Raw genomic sequence first — 14,677 nt, 5'->3', positions numbered from 1 at the left:
CCATGTATATGATTGGATACAGATCATGAGCAGCTAATTAGTAGCAGGCATTCCCTTGATTCTGTCGACCATAACATTAATACATCGTAATATTTCTGTTTAGAAAATCCAACTTTTTATTAACAGATGTAATATTTTCATTTTGGATTTTCAGTAGCGGGAAATAAAGTGACATGAACACTTAAAGTATGAAATGTTTAATGTCTCTATGTAAATACTGAAATAGATTACCTTTTTAGATGCATCTGTTTTTGACCTATAGTGTCTAAATATCACCACATGAAAGTAATTCATGTTTCTTCAACAGAACTTCAGATAATCCAGGATCTTCAGCAGTTTGGACCTTTTACTCATTTTTTTGATTTGTAGCTTCTTAGTCATTTTTAACTGCATATTTCTCATGAGTGTATTTATCCTGCATATTTTCTTCTGAACTGAGGAATTGAGTTTGAGGCCAAACGCAGCAGGAACGGAGATCCTGAGGAACCTGAGGAACCTCCTGGTTGTTCTTCTCTGCAGCACCTGATCATTGGATTTTCCACCAACCCGGGGCTTCGATCGAGGACAAAGACTGCTCATCCTACACAGCAGACCCCTCACTCTGTTGATCACTCCGCCTGCCCGCGCCCTCATTGGCTGCGTGGAAGTGTTCACGTGAAACCTGCGTGGGTCTTTGAACGGGAGGCAGAAGCGCAGCGGCTTTTAGTTCCTCTGTGACAGGAGAGAAGGGCGACCGGCTGCTTCTGGTGTGTGGGTCAGGAAGGAACCAGGACCGGCAGATGTTTCTCCGAACCTGCTCCAGGTAAAAGGCCGCACCGAGGCCCTGCGGACTGTGCAAACTCTGCGGATTATTGGCTTCACGGAGTGCGCTGTTTGTGTGCAAAGGTCGGGTTATTTAAAGACAGGAGATCTGCATTTAAACAACGAATTTGCGCCAAAGTTAAGAAAAAAGGTTCCAAAAAACCAGAATTTATTGAGCTGAAGGCGTTCTTTTAATTTAAAAGAATCAGCTGAAAAACCAGTTGATCTCTGTATGCTGTTGTTGGTGAAGGTGAATGAGTTCATGTTCTTTTTACGCATCATTAGAGAGTTAAATCTGAAATCCGGATTAAGTTTGGGTCAGTGGAAGGTGGCGTGGTTCCGCAGCTGTTTCAGCCCCAGGAAGTCTTTCAAACAGTCGGAAAAGCGGCATTTAAAGACCCGCAAACAGCCGCCATCATATTAAACGCAGGCATGTAAACATGAAACCTGTTTGAGCGCAAACATGGAAGAAAGACGCAAATGTGGTGGAAGAGCGCAGACATAGCGGAGGCCTGGCCGCAGCGGATGGAGGTGTGTGCAAACTGCGCAGCTTTGTTTCAGGCTCACTGAGAAGTTCGGGGTACTTTTGGACCGATGAGGCTGAAACGGAGCTGCCTGAGGAGGAAAACCGCAGCATTTGGTGTGAAATGAAGCTGGATGGAGAAGTCCCTGTTGTGCTGAAGAACCCTGCGGAGAAACGAGTCTGGGTCAGTTTCATGGCGAGGAGGTGATTGATGGACCTGCAACTTTTAAAGATGTTCTAATAGGTCCAGTTTTCGACCTGGAGGCTTTGGTCTCCTTTCATTCTGCTTAAATATTCTGATTTAAAACGTGTTTGTTGTTTGGTTCATGAATCAGAGACAAATAATCCTAAAGTCTAGCTGATGAAAATCATGTTTGGTTTTCCTGATCTTTAGTTTTTATTATTTTATTCCTTTTAAATATAGGGATGAATCACATTCATGTTTAAAACTTCTTATTTCTGTCTATTTTCGCTCCTTTGATCCAAACTGGATCAGTGGTTCTGGTTCTATGAAGGTCTCTTGAGTTTTTTTTTGGAACCTGAGCTTCAGTCCGTTTTCAGAGGAATCATTTATTTTGACCCATGAGTGATTCTGTGAGGTGTTGAAGCATAGAAACAAATTGAAATTGGATCTTTTAAACTGTCCATCTCCCACCAGTCCCGTTTGACTCCTGGATCTAATTTGCTGGATTATTTTACCCTGGTTGTTTCTGCTGTGATGGTCCAAAACTGACCCGTCGCCCTCATTATTCTTATTATCATCATTATTATTATAAATCTGCTGACGCTGTGAAGGTCCTTCTCCTGCAGGATTGTAGCTGCTTCAGTGATCTTGGTGAAATCAGCCCAATAAAGCCTAAATATCAGATTGTTTCATAACACTTATGCTCTAAAGGCGAGGTAAGGTCACTCCCAGCTTTGTTGACCTATTATCAAACCAGAAGAGATTTTAAAGCTGTACCAATCCTGACCCCTGGGTGGGAGGGAGCAAACATGTCTCAGTTGCCCAAATAAAGTTAGGATTTTTGGTGATTAAACTATAGCCACTGTTATAGTGGTTTCAATCCTGCCACTTTTGGTCCGCTTTAAACGGACCACGGGGGAACTCTTGGTCCGGACCTTTTGTACAGGTGTGAATACACTCTAGCGACCCTAGTCTGGACCGAGACCCACTTTTTGACCTGGTCTCGGTCCGTTTCCAAATGAACTCTGGTGCAGTTTGCTTATGTTGTGAAGACGAATTGGCCTCGATCCGACCCAACTACAGAAATCATGGGGTTCTTTGGACCTAACAAGCCACCGTAGCCGGTAGCAGAGGTGTATGTCGTACTGAAATCATACCTGATCAGCTGTATGTTGCTTAGCAACGCCATGTTGTGGGACAGGGCCCACAGAGCACATCGCCTCCTTCGGCTCGCAGCAGCATTCTCTGACGCTGTTGCAAAATTATAAATAGGACGTCACAAAATCTGTGCTGAATGAGCTTTTCTAGACTCTCACAATGATACTGTAGCTGTAATAACGGCACAAATATGCAGAGCAGAAATGCAGCTTGCAGGACATTCACAGTCTGCCCTGTCCGGCCCCCATTAGTTCTGTCTTCTGGTAGCAATGATCGTCACCTGCTTGGCTTTCTTTACTTGGTATAGTTCACTTGGAAAAAGTGCAACGTGAGAGCAAACCGCACCATGTCTTCTTTCGGTCCGGACCAAACAAGCGGACCAAAGGACTTCGCTGGTGAATTAAGAGCAGTGTCTCTGTCGCTAAGTTTAAATGACAGGGGTTAAAGCACGGCACCGTTGGTGAGTTTCCACTGCAGGAACCTGAGCCAAATCTGAAAAAGCAGGCAGTAGTTAATCCCAAAAACCGGTTCTGGTAAGTAAGCAGTACTTTAGTTGTGTGACGATAGGGTGTTATGAATATAAACCATTTCAGGTCCCACCCAGGATAAACCCAGTTTATACTATATGTTAATTTTACATGAGATGACAGGAATAATTAGTATTTTTGTTTGTTAAAACAACATTTAAACCCATTCACTTGAATAATCGGTGTTTATCAGTGGAGGGCAACCTGCGTTATAGAGATCCAGTCAATCAGTTCTCACATCTTTAATTTTCTCTGCTGGAACTGTTAATGATAGAAAGGTTTAAGTACAAAGATAGAAATTTCTAAAAGCAACCACCACCATATAAGGTTGAGAGTCACTGTGCGTAAGGTATACAGTGTATCCGCTGGGAAAGAAATAAGTGTTCACAGTTTACTGTTGACAATCACAGCTTTTAAATGTCCCAACGGGAGCGTCTTTCCCATCTACTCTGCATATCTAATGCTCCTTTTCCACTGGTTCTATTCAGCTCGGCCCGCAGTGCGAGTGTTTCCATTCCTGTTTTTTTTCTTAGCGGTAGGGCTGGGCGATATGAACCAAAGATAACATCTCGATATTTTTAAGCTGAATGGTGAAATACGATATATATCTCAAAATAATTTCTTATATATTTTAGTATAGTTCTGAGTCAAAGCTTTGTCCCAGATGCAGACACATCTATTAAACAGCTGTAGATGTACATAAGAAATGGCTCAAAATGAGCTACATGTATACATTAGTGGAAGCACTTCTCTGGCAAATTGATTCTGACTCGGTAGCTGGTATCTTCGGTCAAGGACTTGTAGCAGTTGTACAAAGCCGTCTTGTTCCACAACTGAGAGCCTTTAGCTTTAGTAATCTGGCGTCACCGTTTCTCTCATAAGCCAGAGCCCAGGTGTCTGAGTTTTGTAACGTGGTTTGTTTCGGTACAGGAGGCTGGGAAGGCTGCCCAGTCTGAGCTGCAGCACGCAGTTTAACTCACTCTTTGTATTCTTTTCATGCTGCTGTTTTAAATGCTGGAAGAGATTTCTAGTGCTCAAACCTTTTGTCGGGACTTGCTTTCGGCATTCTCTACAAAATCCATCTTTCTGTTCATCTGAGATTTTGAATCCGAACCATCTCCAAATGAGTGACCCGTTGTTTTTCGTTTTGTTCACCAGGTGCTCTCAGATAACCTCTCCTGTGGTTTCATCCTCACCTTCCACCTCCTGGCTGCTTTAGCAACAAACCTTCTAGCTTAGCGAGCCGCTAGGTGGCGCAGTGGGGAGGGATGGTTTGTCTTCAGTGAGAGGGAGGAGGGTCCGTGGGAAGGTCGACAGACATGAGGAAGAAGATAGAAGAATTGGTGGATCTTAAAGAATAATTAATATGCAACGAAGACCATTTCAATATAAACGATAAACTCTCATCCTATAACTCTTTTGAAAAAATCTCGATAGTTTAAGCCCTACATACCGGTACCTACTTTTTTGGTCCCTGCTCCTGAGCAGGTCCAACTGGGTCTGAGTCGGGACCACACGCGTGACGTGAACACACTGCTGTTCACTGATTGGCCGTGGGACCAGGAGAAATGAGAACGTTTTCCCAGAGGTAGAGCAGGGAGAAGATAATAAAACCCAAGAGTGACTACAATAATATTTAGGAGCATAATGGCTGCAGCGGGCCAAACCCAAATATAATTTTACTGTTTAATCATAAACCAGCCTGAAGGCTGAAAGAAGAGGACACCATGTCAGCTTTCTGAATGAGACGTGCCGCGGTGCGTTCATGAATCATGGTGAAAGTTACAAAGATATCCTGCTGCTACTGTGAATCCTGCTGTTCGTTGAGGTTGACATGACAGAGAGTTTCTGTCTTGTTTCCATCTGGTTCTTCTAAGGTCTTTGATGGTGGAACAAGTTACTAAATACAGACGTTCTGACTTCTTGGAAGATTCATTTCTTCAGATACCTCCTTCCTCCATCATTTCTGATAGAGCTGATTGACATAACTTCCACTTATTTTCTACATTTCTGCATTTTATTCATTTTCTAAAGTTTAAATGTTTAATAATGTTTAGATCTTAATCCAGTTTTATGCTGTATTGAAACATTTGTTCTAGAGGACGAAAACAAAATGAGACAAACATAAAAATTCGTTTTTTAGACTGGTCTCTATTTGTTTGTTCTGTTCATCAGAAAGTGAACAACGAGGAGGGAAAAATCATCACTCAAAACCTAAAAAGACCTAATGTGATTTAAATTATGAAACAATCAGATTTCTTTTAGATCATAGTTCTGCAATAAACCTCCAGTCATTTTCTCCTTTCACATCATACCAGATGATTGGTGGAGATCATGGCCCTGTGTGCCTTCAGTCTGCTGCTGCTTTGGTTTGTAGTCTCAGGCCGCCTCTTACAGGTGATGGTGGTCATGGATGAGTGATTTCCTCCAGAGGAGGATAATATCATTTCTAATTTGTCACGAACATCTTGATGTTATTAACACCTGGTTAAAAAGCATCACGACGACTCATCACATACACCCAGGAAGAGCTTTAATGAGCCTCATTTAATGGATGAATTGTTGGATTTCATGCTTGGCTTTATAATCTTCTGCCATGTGTTGCTGTTCCTTACAACATGATGAGGAATTTGTCCGTTTTCATAGATGAAGCCACGTTAAGCATGTTGGAAGCTACAGATCAGATCTGTTGAGAAAACTGATCAGCTGTTTATGGGCTGGACAGTTCTTCACCGTGAGGTTTTGTTGGGATTGAAGTTCATTCAGAATGTTTGCTGAAAGTTTGTCCACCTCATGTTTCTTTTGGGGCGTTCCTCCTGGTGGTGTTGGGCCCCTCTCTGCGTAGCAGTGGGTGGTGCGCGTCCACAGCAGGGTTTTAGTTTTGAGTGCAGGTTTTTGTTGACCTAAATGCAGAGACTTCATCGTCCTGTGTTTGCACAGCAGGGTCCAAACAACGCAGCTTCTTCTCTCTGATGTCCTCTTGTCTGAATTCAGTTTTCTGCTCAAACTTAAAGGTTTTTCATCACGTTGAACCCAAACCACGGAGCAAAATGTGCTGAGCTAATCGGTTTATCCTGTGTTGTGATGAGCTGGCTCAGATGAGTGGTAGCAATGAGGAGAACAGGATAAAGTCTTCTGTTGGTAGTCCTGATCCTCGGTGTTTGGGTGTAGGTCGGGTAATGTCTGGGTCAGAATGTGGACCACTGATGGTGTAAAGACATTTTTACAGATGTTCATGGGTTGATGCATAAAACTGTTTGCTATTGTCTTTAAGTTGGGGCCCTGGGTTACCAGAATGTGTTTAAGGATGTCTGAATAAAAATGGCAGAATATGAACTGAAATTGGACCAAACAGATTTCTGAGCACTCAAGAACTTTGTGAAGAGCTACTGACTAAACTAAGTAGGATAAAGTCCTTGGGTTAAAGAATTAGTAAAAAAAAAAGTTTTTAAATGCAAGCTTTTCTTTTTCCTTAGATTGTCTGGAACTGACGGATCAGGCCTGAATATCATAAATCTGTTTTGTTTCCAGAGGCTTATTCTGGAGAGTTTTCAGTAGATCACCTATGAATAACTCTCTTTTTAAAAGCAACATTTGACCAGATGTTACAAGCTCACTGTTCATGGTGGCTTCCAGAGTTTTGCTCTTATATTCACTCACCAGTGAGGCCCTTCATGCTGGACCTACAGGTGGAGCTGGATCATTCCTAGTACAGTTCTGAGGAGCAAGAACTTTCTTCTCATCATGCTTTCACTCAGTCACTCACTCATGCCCTAACAGTCTGACTTCTTTCTGTTTCAGTGCTCTGTGCATGTTTCCTCCCGAGCCCGACATGCCGATGGACGTGACCATACCCCTCTACCTGTCCAAGGAGGAGTTTGTCTTCACCACCACCTCCACAGTACAGAAGTCGGTGCGGAGCTCCTGCCTGAGGTTCCAGCCCCTAAACTGTGTCAACAAAACTGAGCCTGAAGATGGCGCTGTCACCAATAAAAACACGAAGAAAAAGAAACGTGTTACTTTTGCCGACCACAAAGGTCTGTCCTTGACCAGGGTGAAGATCTTCTCCAAGTTCACGGACCCAATTGAAATCCCTGTGAACATCCAGGAGATGTTGAGCTCCAAGCTTACTCTATCATCCAGTGAGGAGGGCAAACTGGTGCTGGACTTCACTCAGCCCTCATCAGACTACCTTCTGTTTCGCCAGAACCTAGAGAAGAACCTTGTGAGCCTGGAGCAATGTGTGCTGAAGGAGAAGGCCTTCGCAGGAACCATCAAAGTAAAAAATGTGTCATTTGAGAAGTCCGTGATGCTTCGGGTGACCTTTGACTTGTGGAAAAGCCACACTGATGTCAGCTGTGATTACATGAAGGACACGTATCCCGCGTCATACAGCGACACCTTCTCCTTCGAGGTGTCTCTGCCTGCTGAGATGCGGCCAAATGAGCATGTCGAGTTTGCCGTGTGTTACAAGGTGAGCGGGAACGAGTACTGGGACAGCAACCAGGGTAACAACTACCGCATCGTCTGGTCCTACATGAGGAAAAATGGCCACTCGGACTCGTCGCACTTTGGGATCCACCTCGACCGGTACGGCAGCCCCACCTGTTCACATGGGCTCTTCCCTGATTGGTCGAGCTACGCCGGCTACGAGAACATAGGCCCATACTACTGATCATCTGATGTCACCGTTTTTAAATTGCACGTTGTCAGTGATGACCTGCTTGTTTTAAAATAGTTTCTGTAATGTTGAGTTGCACGTGAAGTCCAGTTCGTTGTCGAAGCTGGATCAAACTACAGAACCAAGCCGGACCTTCTTTACCTCCTCGTCATTCCAGACCAGATTTTAAACCTCGTCTTCAGGGACTGTAACTAACCGACCAAACCTCCACTTGTAGGATTTGAAGTTCTCAGGTTTTAACTTTCAGTGTGATGATCCGAACAAACCGGAGCTGCTAACAGGAAGTCCAGTTGTTTTTAATCACACCAGTTAGAACGAATGATAACCAAGACACTGAGCACCTATGGTGTCCTGCTGCCAGTTAACCAATAAGGGACATTTTTAAGCTCGTTTATTTTCTGAAAGGTTAGAGTTCAGGAGCTTTGTTGTTGGGCGGCAGACTGGGAGCAGTGGGAGCTAAACAACATTCCTCATTAGTCATTTCACAGCAGGAAGTCACTAAAAGGATCAAAACATCCAGGTTACCACTTCCTGGTCTCACAACCCTGGATCAGAGTGAATTTACCTCTTCAGCTCATTGGTTGTGAACTTGTCTTTGTTTTCTAGCTGGGTTCGTTAACGAGCACCGTGTTAGCCAATCACAGGACATGACCAGACGTCCTAAAGCATTCAGTGGTTTTTGTTGCTGAACAGATGATCTCCGCTTGTTCCTGTGGTCGCTTTTCTTCTCCACTGTTGAAAGATGGCTGCTGGGAGACGGCCTGTAAACGTCAGAGATGTGAAGTTTAAATGTTCTGCTGTTTGGGTCAGCCGGTTCCCCCACCAGCCGACCCTGTTAGCAGCCGGAGCAGATGGAAAGTTTGAGTTGGTTCCAACAGTCTTGTTTTGTTGGCGACCTTGAAAAGACCAAAAGTTTCTTTAGTTCACCTTAATCTGTGCAGTTATTGTGAGAGAAATCAGAAAAAATAAGAACTTGAGCGCTGATGAAGTTGGCTGCGAGGACTTTAAAGTCAGACTGTCAGCTTCTCGTCTGCTGCGCCAGTTTAAAGTTTCATAGTTCTCTGAACAACAGAGACATGGTTGCTCTTTGTTTCACAGCTATGCAGAAATTTGCACATCAGTAAATGCAGCGAGGAACAGGTGACGATTGTGTTGATCGATGGTTTTAAAAGGAGAACGAGGAAGGTTGAAGCAGCCGAGTGACTGCACAAGTTTGACACTAACCAATCTTCCTCAACTTTCAGTGAATTTGTCTGCACACAAAACCATGAAATTAAATAAGCTATATTTTATTTAGTTGTTTGATGAGCCAGTGTGTGATTTTTGCTGTTGGCTCTGAGTTTCAGTTTTTAAAATGTCTGTGTGTGTTCTCGTCCTCAAGGCCTTCAGGGACTGAATGATCCTGAACTGAACTGTTATTTTTTTTTAAAAACAATAAAGTTCTGCCATATTTTACTCATAAAGATGAAATTGTCTGTGACAACAAGCTGCTGTCCTCAAAGTGATCAGAAGAACAATAAAAAGTATATTTTTATCTTGACTGATTGGTTGGCTTCTTTTTTTACATAAGAGTAAAATATTTGTTTGCATCTTCAAGGTCATTTAAATATTTAATGGCAGAAAAATGGCCTCCAGTAAACTGGATAAAGGGCTTATGAGAGTCGGACACGAGTCAAAACTTCTGACTAGATGACATGTATTCCATGAGAAAATGTGACCTGGGAACATCTCTGCTGGATCCAAAGCTGTGGTTTGTATAAAGAATGCAGTCTGACCTGGTAAAACGTTCTGATTGCTCTTGTGAAGCTGACAACTGATTGGGAAAAATTTGACATTTCTTCTTAAAATGGAGTTTAACCAACTCCTGAAGAAAAGATCATGTTGGTGCTGATGGAAGCAGTCCAGATGTTCGCTGGTCTTTGTGCCAAAAGTATCGAGCACTTTGAGGAAGAAAAAAGCGTTTTAAAGTCTATTTTTGTAATGATCGAGTGTTGGAGGACAGCTGTGTTTCATATGAGTTGAAAGCTCTGCTGAGGCTCAGTAAAACCATCCATGTGAGCATCACTGTGGTCCGACACCAACCTCCAGTAAAACCAGCATATTTTTAATGTCTGTCAGAACAGGAAGCCAAGCTGTTGTCAGTCATTCAGACGTTCTGCCAAACATTGAACTGATTGCTTTGTAAGTCGTGATAAACCAGTATAATTCTAATTTGAGGACTTGTGGAGAAGAGAAAATCAGACACCAGAAGCTTCTCCTCATTTCTACATTCCTGCTCATCTGGCCTGAGAGTGAGAACATCAAATGTCTTTGTTCCTCAACTGGAGGAGAGCAGAAGATGCACAGGTGATGTAGTGTTTGATTTGATCTGATGTTGGGAAATAGCTGAGATTTGGGCACGCCTGCAGTGTAATTCCACTAATGGCCGCTAGGTTGTGCTCAAAACATCAGTAAACATTTTTCTTTGAGTTTGATTCAGTCCCTCTGATTAATGAGTCAGTCAGTCATCTTCCATAGTGAGTCGTGGGGATGCTGGTGCCTATCTCCAGCAGTCTATGGGTGGGTTCACCCTGGACAGGTCGCCAATCCATCGCAGGGTGACACAAACAACCATGCAAACACTCTCTCTCTCTCTGTCAATGTTGTGCAAAATTAACTGTCTGGTGAGTCAGGACATCCAATAATGGCTTCCATAGCAACACATCCCCAAAGTTTTTGTTTCCGAGCAATGATCTGTTCAAATACATTTCAACAAGTTCCTTCCTCTTCCCCCTAGTGTTAACTGCATAAAAACCATCATTTCAGTTTCATACCAATGCTGAACCCAGTGCCAGCTTTAACATCAACAAATACAATTACAATGGGTGGGAAGCACTATATTATTGATAAAAAACAGGCATCAATTAATAACTAAACAAAAGAACTTATCTCCAGTAGATACAGTTTTGAAACGTTGACCTCACGAACATTGAAAACCGTGTGTGTGTGGTTAGGGAGGGCGGGTGTTGTGATTGGTCGATCTTTTGATGGATCATTTCTTGATTAACCCCACTGCAGCTGTTACAATATAAAATGACTTATGAAAAGCACATCACCCCTATAAGTAGTATGTTCTGTCACGTTTACCCAGTCCAATGTTGGTGTCATGGAGTGACATTTTTGGACTTTATGGTTTCTTTTGCTAGTCCTTAGATGTTGGGTTGTTGTGCTACCTCCAGTTCTCAGTTTCCTTTAGTTCATGTTTATTCTTGATTCTGTTTTATCTTGGTCTGTAGTTTTCGTTTAGGTCTGTTTCACTGTTTTGTTAATCAGTCCCTTTCCTCATGTCTTAGTCTTATTAGGTTCACCTGCTCCCTCTGTCTCCCTGCGTCCGTGTCACACCTGTTCCCTGTTTCTTTGATTACCTGCCTTTTGTTCCCCCCTCTGTGCTCTGTGTATATTAGTTGTTCTGTTTGCTGGTTCGTTCTGTTACTACCCCGTTCCCTACCATGTCTATGCTTTGTCTATGCTTCATTTGGAGACTATGCTACGTTTTTGCCTTAAGTGACCTGCAGAGTTCATGTAAGTTTAGGACTGTACAGGTCCTTCTCAAAATATTAGCATATTGTGATAAAGTTAATTATTTTCCATAATGTCATGATGAAAATGTAACATTCATATATTTTAGATTCATTGCACACTAACTGAAATATTTCAGGTCTTTTATTGTCTTAATACGGATGATTTTGGCATACAGCTCATGAAAACCCAAAATTCCTATCTCACAAAATTAGCATATCATTAAAAGGGTCTCTAAACGAGCTATGAACCTAATCATCTGAATCAACGAGTTAACTCTAAACACCTGCAAAAGATTCCTGAGGCCTTTAAAACTCCCAGCCTGGTTCATCGCTCAAAACCCCAATCATGGGTAAGACTGCCGACCTGACTGCTGTCCAGAAGGCCACTATTGACACCCTCAAGCAAGAGGGTAAGACACAGAAAGACATTTCTGAACGAATAGGCTGTTCCCAGAGTGCTGTATCAAGGCACCTCAGTGGGAAGTCTGTGGGAAGGAAAACGTGTGGCAGAAAACGCTGCACAACGAGAAGAGGTGATCGGACCCTGAGGAAGATTGTGGAGAAGGGCCGATTCCAGACCTTGGGGGACCTGCGGAAGCAGTGGACTGAGTCTGGAGTAGAAACATCCAGAGCCACCGTGCACAGGCGTGTGCAGGAAATGGGCTTTTGAACCAGAAACAGCGGCAGAAGCGCCTGACCTGGGCTACAGAGAAGCAGCACTGGACTGTTGCTCAGTGGTCCAAAGTACTTTTTTCGGATGAAAGCAAATTCTGCATGTCATTCAGAAATCAAGGTGCCAGAGTCTGGAGGAAGACTGGGGAGAAGGAAATGCCAAAATGCCAGAAGTCCAGTGTCAAGTACCCACAGTCAGTGATGGTCTGGGGTGCCGTGTCAGCTGCTGGTGTTGGTCCACTGTGTTTTATCAAGGGCAGGGTCAATGCAGCTAGCTATCAGGAGATTTTGGAGCACTTCATGCTTCCATCTGCTGAAAAGCTTTATGGAGATGAAGATTTCATTTTTCAGCACGACCTGGCACCTGCTCACAGTGCCAAAACCACTGGTAAATGGTTTACTGACCATGGTATCACTGTGCTCAATTGGCCTGCCAACTCTCCTGACCTGAACCCCATAGAGAATCTGTGGGATATTGTGAAGAGAACGTTGAGAGACTCAAGACCCAACACTCTGGATGAGCTAAAGGCCGCTATCGAAGCATCCTGGGCCTCCATAAGACCTCAGCAGTGCCACAGGCTGATTGCCTCCATGCCACGCCGCATTGAAGCCGTCATTTCTGCCAAAGGATTCCCGACCAAGTATTGAGTGCATAACTGTACATGATTATTTGAAGGTTAACGTTTTTTGTATTAAAAACACTTTTCTTTTATTGGTCGGATGAAATATGCTAATTTTGTGAGATAGGAATTTTGGGTTTTCATGAGCTGTATGCCAAAATCATCCGTATTAAGACAATAAAAGACCTGAAATATTTCAGTTAGTGTGCAATGAATCTAAAATATATGAATGTTAAATTTTCATCATTACATTATGGAAAATAATGAACTTTATCACAATATGCTAATATTTTGAGAAGGACCTGTACTTATGATTCATCCCTGCAGTGTTTTTGTTACGTTTTGGATATTTTTTGAATAAACAAGGAAGTACTAAGATGCAGCTACCGAGCTCTTGTCTGCGCTTTGGTCCGACCCACAGTCCTCCCCCGACAGTAGGGAAATAAATAACCGGTTCTGATCCATCAGCGGTTTAAATCTTGAGCTCAGAGTAACTTTATATATCTAAATAATATTCTTTTACTACTTAAAAGTAAAAACATTTAAAATTATATTTCTAGAATTCATGTTGCAGTTTGACAAGTTAACAGTCAAACGTTGACATCATCTTAAAATGGAAAAAATGGCAAATAAAAGTTAAAATATAATATTTATTGTCTGGTCGGTTTTATTTGGACTCCATGTAAAAATCTTTCTCTGTGTTTTAGTCCATAAAGAATTTCCTATGCAGTGTTTATGGAATAACGAACTAAAATCATATATAAATGTAATGTCATTATGGATTGGTCATATATAAAATCACAAGGTGTAATATTTTACATTACATGGACTAAACAGAAGCCTTTTATCATTACGTAATGAATGTTTTAAACCCACTCTCCCCGTTGGTACCGTTTTCTCATCTCGATGACTGAATTATTCGCTGTTGCTTTAACCTTTTGCTAAACTTTATGGAATAAATTTCAAGGCTTTTTTCCTCTCAGAAGGTTTTGGTTGATTCTAAACAGCGGCTCGGGCACAGACCCAATAAATAAACGCATCAGAACCTCATTAGGAAGTAATGGTGATGTGGAGTTATTTGTGTTAACGACTAGATGTTCTGGAGGGCCAGAACCTGCCTGTCCACTAATATAAGAACCTTTTAAGATTACGTTTAAACATCCAGGTTGATTCAAATATCTACAACTGCTGATTAAAGACATTAGTTCTACTTTTAAAGGCTAATAAATGCATGAAGTTGTAAATGAGAAGAAATTAGAGTGAAAATGACCACTTTAAGGGGGATATTATACCTTTATTTGACCTTCTTGTATGATGTGTGTACAGTTGTGTTGAAATAATCCCAAAGCAAATATCAAGCAGAGCTTTAAAGCGTATAGCTGTAACGCTTCACTTGTGAAAGTAAATCTGTTGGGTTTTTCGTGGCACTCAGACCATAATTCTGAGCTACTCTGCCGGACAGGACACGTTAAAAAAAAAGAGAAGAGAACAGGTAATTACTTTTTTTGAGATTATAGTATATAAATATTGGCAGTAATTACTGTATGACTATACTATATATTGCACCACAGTATACTGTAAGTAAATATATGTTTCAGTACATCACTGTGCCAATGTACTGTAGTATTGTAATGGAGGGTTAGTCTACCTGTCTGTAGGCCTAGTATTGCTTGTATACTTTTGTAACTGCATGTTCTCTTTATGCAGAATTATATCCAGCCAGTGTCAGTGTTTTGAGTTTATGTTTTAGTTTATTTCTCCTGGTCTAGTCCTTAGTTTACCCTTAATTCTGTGTTTTTGACTTGTTAATTGCTTTCACTTCCTCTGTCTCCCTGCAGTCTGACCCAAACCTGTAACTAGTTCCTAGTCCCCCTGATCAGTGTGGGAGAAGAAGGTTTACTAATTTAAAAATGATGAAGAGACAACTGGTTTCCTCTCAGAGATGAACGCG

At 42.1% G+C, this 14,677-nt stretch overlaps 1 protein-coding gene across 2 annotated transcripts; it reads left to right on the top strand.

The window, feature by feature from the left end:
• The first annotated feature begins 589 nt into the window (after positions 1-589).
• ppp1r3b (protein phosphatase 1, regulatory subunit 3B) lies at positions 590-9,414 on the top strand. Of its 2 annotated transcripts, none has more exons than XM_047371866.1 (2): positions 590-802; positions 6,995-9,414. In XM_047371866.1, the coding sequence occupies exons 1-2, from the start codon at positions 780-782 to the stop codon at positions 7,866-7,868; spliced, it is 897 nt and encodes a 298-aa protein (XP_047227822.1). In that variant the 5' UTR covers positions 590-779; the 3' UTR covers positions 7,869-9,414. The 2 variants fall into 2 exon arrangements, with proteins under 2 accessions (XP_047227822.1, XP_047227823.1); XM_047371867.1 differs by lacking the exon at positions 590-802 and adding an exon at positions 887-1,508.
• Positions 9,415-14,677: the final 5,263 nt, after the last annotated feature.

Source organism: Girardinichthys multiradiatus, chromosome 8 (genome assembly GCF_021462225.1).
Source record: "Girardinichthys multiradiatus isolate DD_20200921_A chromosome 8, DD_fGirMul_XY1, whole genome shotgun sequence".
NCBI lineage: Eukaryota > Metazoa > Chordata > Actinopteri > Cyprinodontiformes > Goodeidae > Girardinichthys > Girardinichthys multiradiatus.
This window is presented reverse-complemented; position numbering and strand designations above follow the sequence as displayed.

Coding starts and splice junctions, on each gene's coding strand:
- ppp1r3b (XM_047371866.1), top strand. CDS start 780: ATGTTTCTCCGAACCTGCTCCAG. Junction 803..6,994: donor TTTCTCCGAACCTGCTCCAG/GTAAAAGGCCGC, acceptor TTTCTGTTTCAG/TGCTCTGTGCATGTTTCCTC.